The sequence below is a fragment of the Berghia stephanieae genome, chromosome 12 (assembly GCF_034508935.2).
Source record: "Berghia stephanieae isolate SIO BIC M18660-M18661 chromosome 12, UCSD_Bste_1.3, whole genome shotgun sequence".
Taxonomy (NCBI): Eukaryota; Metazoa; Mollusca; class Gastropoda; order Nudibranchia; family Aeolidiidae; genus Berghia; species Berghia stephanieae.
Window position 1 is genome coordinate 42,159,622 of NC_088371.1, and position 7,500 is coordinate 42,167,121.

Here is a 7,500-nt window from a genome sequence, read left to right on the forward strand (position 1 = left end):
AAAATATGTTTTTTTTTAAATTCGAAAAAAAGGACAAAACAACAGCATCACAAAGTAAGAGATGAATTCACAGTATTTCCAAACAATTTTTTAAAAATCTAGTGCTGACACGGTAGTTTCGGTGTACCACGCGAGAATGACTCTACCAAAAAAAGACTCTAGAGTTAAATTGGCGTACGCGGGGCACACTCTAGAGTCTGTCTCGCGTACGCCAATTTAACTCTAGAGTCTTTTTGGCGATAGAGTCATTCTGGCGTGCTACACCGGCAAGTAAAATGACCTTGAAATCTTGTCAACAAAATTTTGTCCAGTGGCTCACACTCCATGAATGATGAAGATCTGATTTCTTCGGAACCACGCCGGTATCACGCTGGGTTCGAATGACAACTCGTCCAGAAATTGCTGAGTAGCTAAGACCGAAGATGATACGATAATATCGTAATGTATGCATGTAATTTATGCATATATGTAATATGTAAATCAGTTTGTAGTGACATTGAAACAAGAAACATCATTCGTAATAGTAATAGATAGGGTACCAACAGTATCAAATTACCAGCAGTCATTTCCTACTTCATTTGATTAGGTACCTCAATTTTGTACGGTCAAGCGAAATATCTAATATTGATGTTGCGCGATTATCATCATCATCATCATTATTATTATCATTATCATCATCATCATTATCATCATCATCATCATCACCATTATTATCATCATTATTATTATCATTATCATCACCTACACAAATGCCATCACCTAAAACTATGGACAAGCTCCTGACTATATCAAATCTCTCTTAAACGTCAATATACCATCAAGAAATCTTCGATTCTTCATCTCCATTCAACTCGATAGTAGAAAGTCTACACGATCACGAACAAAATTTTCCAACAGATTTTTCTCTAATGCAAGCAGTTCCAAATATCTGGAATTCCCTGTCTTCCCACAACCAGAAACTCTCAAACTTTTAACTCTTTCAAGTCCAATTTAAAGACTGATCTGTTTAAAATAGCATTTACTTTATTTAGTTTTAATGTTCTTCAAATTTAATTTAGCTTTCAATGCAGATTTTTGTATTTTATGTTCCCCTTGTGAGTTCGTGTTTTATTGTAAAGCGCCTTAGAGCATGAATTCATGGAATTTGTGCGCTATACAAATTATTTATTATTATTAGTATCATTATTATTATTATTATTATTATTATTATTATTATTATTATTATTATTATTATTATTATTATTATTATTATTATTACCATCATCATCATCATCATCATCATTATTACCAACTGAGCTATCGGGACCCCCACAATAATATTTTTGAATCATTTATTGTATTCATGGCAGGTCAGGACATCATTTCATTTCTCATCCCCAGAATCAGAGCTGCCAGATAGCCATGTACGTGGCCAAAATTGGCCACATATAATGATGGAGTGGCCTTTATTATTGAATTTTTAATAGAAAAAATTTCATTAAAAAAAAAGAGTTTTCTTCTCGTTTGGTCGAATTTTTTTTGTTCATTAAAGCCGATGAGTTGTTATATATAGGGGGCCAGAATGTTAGTTGTGTTTGGCCACATGAGGTTCTATAATTTGGCCACTTTTGATGTCGAAATTGGCAACAACGAACTCGGGCTATCTGGCGGCCCTGTTGAGGCTGCGCAGCTGTTGACGCGCAAATCAGGATGGATTCGTGTAGATAGATATTAAATCCGTTCGTTACATTGATATGGCGGCACCTGTGAGAATATTATGAATAATCGATTATACAGACTTGGCAGAATGACGCCATTGTGAATGCAGACGTGTCGACTATTACCAAAAATCCGTAGTATTCCAGTTTCAGACCTTGATTAGTGAGAATTACTCATAAACGCGGATGTTGTCTTTGAAAAAAAATGTAATATCGCCTAACAGGCGCAGTGTCTCGTTCTACATGTTACGCGTAGCTGTTTGTCAGGGACCCTTTACAAAAGCGATTTGAGCACTTTTAGCTGTCATCTGCATTTTTTGCGGCCGCAAATGGCAATTTGCGGCCGCAAATATCAGGGCGATCCGCAAATTTTGGCAAATTTCCCAAAATTGGCAAATCATGGCAAATTTAGGGAAAATTGGCAAATCGCGTGACAAATTTTGAGAAAAAAAAAGAAGCGAAAACAAAATAACGAAAAAAAAAGTGCGAAACTTGAGAAATGTTGCAGCTTTGCCTGGGCCCAAACCAAGGGAAGCTACTTTCTACGGATAATGATCCTTTAAAATCTTTGTAACAACGCTATTCATAAGGTAGCCTCCTTAAATGTAATAAATTGTCTTTTATATTTATTTTTTCTTTATCGTGTGTTAATTTTTACTGAAATGCTTAGTTCTCCTTGGCAAATTTTTTGGCAAATTTTGGTCTTTTTGGCAAATTTCTTGGCAAATTTTGGGATTTTTTTGGGGCAAAGTTTGGCAAATTTTAGGTCCCAATTTGGCAAAAAATGCAGATGACAGTTTTAGAGGATATTGCTCTCAATATAAGCCCAATTTTTATTTATTAAATCATCTGTAATTATATTATTTTCATGTGAATCTCCTCTGACCGATTTTCTCTTATCTCAAGACACCAAGCAAGGCTAACACAAACACAAATACCAGAGAGCTGAGGTAAGAACCATAGAGAATCTAGTAGTCTGTGGTAAGAACTGAACACTCCAAAGAGCCTGCAAGCAAGAGACGCCAACTTAAAATTGTGCTCACATGAATTCCAAACAACGTTCAGCAGAATGGGAGTGAGCTATATTCATGTTTTCGTCAAACCAAGTCATCAATCACACAATTTGTTGCTATCCAACGATTGGATGTTTCTTCAGAAATGTTAACAAGCTGCTTTGTTTATGAAAATTGTAAACATACGGTACTCATGTGTCATTCTGAACAAAATGACAAATCGTGATGTTAGGTATTTCAAAAGCTGTGAACAGTTTTCACTATGTGGGCACACAGTGCAATGTGACCAATGACCTCGAGTACATGGAAAGGGAATATAGATCGTGCCCGTTTCATGAGAGAAAATCTGATCTATTTAGAACTGTACGATAGGTAAACAGAATGTCCAATGCCATCCCAAATCTCACGAAATCTCAAGTGGCTGTGGTTGTAGTAGTTGTGGTGATGATGATGTGGTGGTGATGGTTGTAGTAGTTGTGGTGATGATGATGTGGTGGTGATGGTTGTAGTGATTGTGGTGATGATGGTTATAGTAGTTGTGGTGATGATGATGTGGTGGTGATGGTTGTAGTGCTTGTGGTGATGATGGTTATAGTAGTTGTGGTGATGATGATGTGGTGGTGATGGTTGTAGTGATTGTGGTGATGATGGTTGTAGTAGTTGTGGTGATGATGATGTGGTGGTGATGGTTGTAGTGATTGTGGTGATGATGGTTGTAGTAGTTGTGGTGATCATGATTTGCTGTTGGTGGTTGTAGTAGCAGCAGGAATGATGAGGTTGTGGTAGTGGTGTTTGTAGTAGTAGTTTTAGAGAAAATGATGATGTGGCGGTGGTGACGATGTGGTGGTGGCGGTTGTAGTAGTGGGAGAGTAGTAGTAGTAGTAGTAGTAGTAGTAGTAGTAGTAGTAGTAGTAGTAGTAGTAGTAGTAGTAGTAGTAGTAGTAATGAGAGTGTGTGTTTGTTTAGCATTGGTTGTGATGATGATGTGGCGGTTGTGGTTGTGTAGTATTAGTAGTGATGATGTTGAGGTGGTTGTGGTAGGAGTAGTGGTAGCGGTAGTGATGATGAAGTGGATATGGTGGTTGTAGTTGTAGTGGGTGATGATGATGTTGACGATGATGATGAAAATATTAATACTACAACTACTACCACTCTACTACTACTACTACTACTACTACTACTAGGGGAGACTGGGGTGAAAAGTCCCAGGGGTGAAAAGTCCCAAGGAGGTTTTGGCCCTTAGATATAATTTTTTGGCCTTTCTGTTTTGAAAAATCTGGTATATTTAGTTGTTGGCCTATTTGGCAATAACAAGCGTTCTTTCCCTCTCCATCTTTGAAAGATAGCTACCACCACCTGTTCATCTGAAGCAAAAAGTGAAAATCTACCCTCATCAGAATTTGTGAGTATTCTTTTATTTTTGATTCAATTAATGTATGCATTTGTGATGTGACTCTATGGCCATTTTTGCATAACTCTGACATGTTTTACACTAATGCTGGTATTCATATTGGCACAGTTGGCTGCAAATCAGGCCAACCCCCTATCGGGGTGAAAAGTCCCAGTGTTGGGGGAAAAAGTCCCACTGGGACTTTTCACCCCGGGCTGCTGCAACACCTGAGGATGTCTATATAAACATATAAAATAATAATAATAATAATAATAATAATAATAATAATAATAATAATAATAATAATAATAATAATAATAATAATAATAATAATAATAATAAATAATAATAATAAATATGATTTCTATCTGCGCCTATCCCAAGAGGCTCTAGGCGCTCATTCATACACTCATTCATAAACACTTGTACCAAAAGACAAGGGGACTTTTACTCTAAAAATAATCTAAAAAGATATGTTTTTAAAGATTTTTTAAAAGTAATAAAATAATCATAACTGTGAAGTTTCATGGCTTCCATTCTTCCATTTTTATGATAGGGAGTAGTGATGATGATAATTTGTAATGGTAAACTCACACATTTTGTTTATTTCCCCAGAACTATGCCAAGGAACTACGTCCGAACAACCACGAGGGGCTCCTTCACGAAAGACACGATGGCATCAGCTGTGGCGGCCGTGCTTGGGGGAATGTCTTCCCGAAAAGCAGCAGATGAGTTTGATATCAACTATAAGACGCTGCAACGCTATGTCAAACTACACAGGGCTGAAGGTAGCATCAACAGTGGCAGCTTCGGCTATGGCTCAGAGAAGAAGCGCATCTTCACAGATGACCAAGAGCAGATCATTCTCCAGTATGTTCTGGAAGCCTCCTCCATCTATTATGGACTCACGCTGGAAGACCTTCGAGGATTAGCCTATGAGGTGGCTGTTAAGAATCAAATTCCAGTCCCAGAATCATGGACTGCCAATAGGGCTGCAGGAGAGGACTGGCTCTATGGATTCAGAACACGCAACAAAGACAGTCTCAGTTTGCGAAACCCGAAGCGACATCATTAAACAGAATGCAAGCGTTCAACAAGACCAATGTGAATACATTCTTTGACAATCTAGAACATGTAATGGCAGTGTATAAGTTTGCACCACAGTGTATCTGGAATATCGACGAGACAGGATGCTCCACGGTTCAGAAGCCCAAACGACAGCTGGCGAGGAAAGGAGAAAAACGTGTCGGGTCTGTGGTCTCTCAGGAAAAGGGATGTACGGTCACACTCTGTGGGGCAGTGAATGCCCTTGGCAACAGCATGCCTCCATACCTTATTTTTCCACGAGTAAATGTACAAGAACACTGGTCAACAACTGCCCCACCAGGATCCCTTTGCGACTCTCACCCCAAAGCTTCAGGGTGGATGACATCCGAGAACTTCTTGCGTTTTCTGCAGCACTTTCAGAAACACGCTAAACCATCAGCTGCGCATCCAGTGCTGTTGATTCTTGACAACCATGCTTCGCATTGTGGTGAGAATGTTATTGCTTTTTGTAAGGAAAACAACATCACCCTGCTCTCATTTCCGCCACATTGCTCGCATCAGATGCAGCCCCTGGATGTTTCTGTCTACGGGCCATTTCAGACCTTCTACGACTACGCTGTCGACAGGTGGTGCAAGGATCCACAAAATACTGGCAAACAGATGTCCATCCACACTGTGCCTCAAATTATATCTTATGCATTCCCAAAGGCTTTCACCCCAGCAAATATCACAGCTGGCTTTCGTGCAACCGGGATTTTTCCCACAGATAGGAACATTTTCTCTGACGACAAGTTCTTACCAACATTTTCAACAGATCGACCACAACCTGCGCCTGCGACCCTAAACCAGCCATCAATGAGCACTGGAACTGCAACAACCGAAGCTGAAAAATCTATCAGCAAAGGTTTTGTATCGCCGAAAGAAATTCGTCCCTTCCCCAAAGCAACAGCTCGCCCAGAGGAAAAAAAACAACGGAAAACAGTTAAGTCAACTATTTTGACTTTGACCCCAGAGAAGCGACCAGGCAACTATCAACAGTCTTTGGTTGTCGAAACAGAAGTGGCTTCAAAGAGAAAACGGCTGCAATATGACTCTGAGAGTGATGATGAGGCTAACTGTGCCCTTGATTCAATTCTGGAAAAAGCAGACAAATTGAACGAAGAGGACGACGTTGAGGTTCAGGAAGAAGAAGACCTGAACGAGGCCTCCTCCTTTCCTCCTCTATGGAAGAACAGGACCTGTCCCTCCTCAAGCTGGAAGACTTTGTGTTCTTTAGATGCGAAGGAAAGAAGGGCAATGTATTCTACACAGGGATCGTGAAAAGTGCTATGGATGAGGACGGGGACTTCGAAATTGAATTCCTCAAACGAAGTGAAAAAGTAAAGAACAAATTTATTAATTTCTCCAATGAGGAGATCTGGTCTGTCCACAAAAAGCAAATTATTACAAAGCTGTGCAAATCTGATGTGATCGGTACCCAAAGAACGAAGAGTGGACACGTGTTTAAAGATGATATTGTGAAATATGCTCAATAGACTAGCCCAGCTGAGCCTTATCGAATGTCTTTCTTTGATATTCTTTTCAAAGTTCCAACATTCCCTGTAATGTACATTTTTAATTTTTTAAATTGCTATTACACTTGATTTCAATGTCATGTATTCCCTTTTGTTAATAAAATGTTTCAGACGAAGAGGTTTTTCAAAAAAAAAAAGAAGTTTTTCATGGATGGAGAAGTGAAACCTGATTAAACAGGAGAATAATGATCGATGAAACTTACATACAAATCATTACCAGGTTTTAATGACAAAAAATGTTGTCATTGTCATTATGAACAAATTGATAACATCTTACTTCTTGATCATAATTTTCTTGGCTAAATTAGATTTCACTGGGTTGGGACTTTTTACCCCGGGAGGTGGGACATTTCACCCCGGCCTGGGGGGAAAAGTCCCACTTCAAATTTTTATAAACTTTAGCCTGTAACTAAGTCCCTGTGCACAGTGTACTGAAATAACTCTGCATGCATACAAAAGAGACCTGTATGTTGTGTGTGGAGCAACATCAACTTGCAAGAGCTCATATTTGTTGAATTAGATGGCCAAATACAGATTTTGGGACTTTTCACCCCGGTCTCCCCTACTACTACTACTACTACTACTACTACTACTACTACTACTAATAATAATAATAATAATAATAATAATAATAATAATAACATACAGCGACAGCCAACTCGAGTAACTATTCCTATACAAATACAATACAACACACCTGCGTAAAGGTAAAACAACAGCTGACCATTCATTCATATCTATGTTTTAAAATACTCCGCTGAAATCACTGAAGTAAAATT

General features: G+C 38.7%; 2 protein-coding genes across 4 annotated transcripts in view; one reads left to right on the plus strand and one right to left on the minus strand.

Moving 5' to 3' along the window:
* LOC144957817 (pyruvate dehydrogenase (acetyl-transferring) kinase, mitochondrial-like) overlaps window positions 1-7,500 on the minus strand; it is an 82,651-nt gene that overhangs the window by 74,897 nt on the left and 254 nt on the right. Inside the window, exon 1 of one of the 3 annotated variants that reach the window (XM_078889268.1) lies at window positions 7,419-7,500. This exon is cut by the window's right edge and continues 185 nt beyond it. The exons of the other annotated variants lie outside the window; for them this stretch is intronic. The gene's annotated coding sequence lies outside the window, so the exon portion shown is untranslated. The remainder of the gene's footprint in view (window positions 1-7,418) is intronic. 3 annotated transcript variants of the gene reach the window in all.
* Window positions 3,900-5,175, plus strand: LOC144957670 (uncharacterized). Its single transcript, XM_078889015.1, has 2 exons — window positions 3,900-4,112; window positions 4,716-5,175. The coding sequence occupies exon 2, from the start codon at window positions 4,720-4,722 to the stop codon at window positions 5,173-5,175; it is 456 nt and encodes a 151-aa protein (XP_078745141.1). The 5' UTR covers window positions 3,900-4,112; window positions 4,716-4,719.

What these genes read in the sequence shown, in the direction of transcription:
- LOC144957670 (XM_078889015.1), top strand. Translation starts at nt 4,720, where the DNA reads ATGCCAAGGAACTACGTCCGAACAACCACGAGGGGCTCCTTCACGAAA.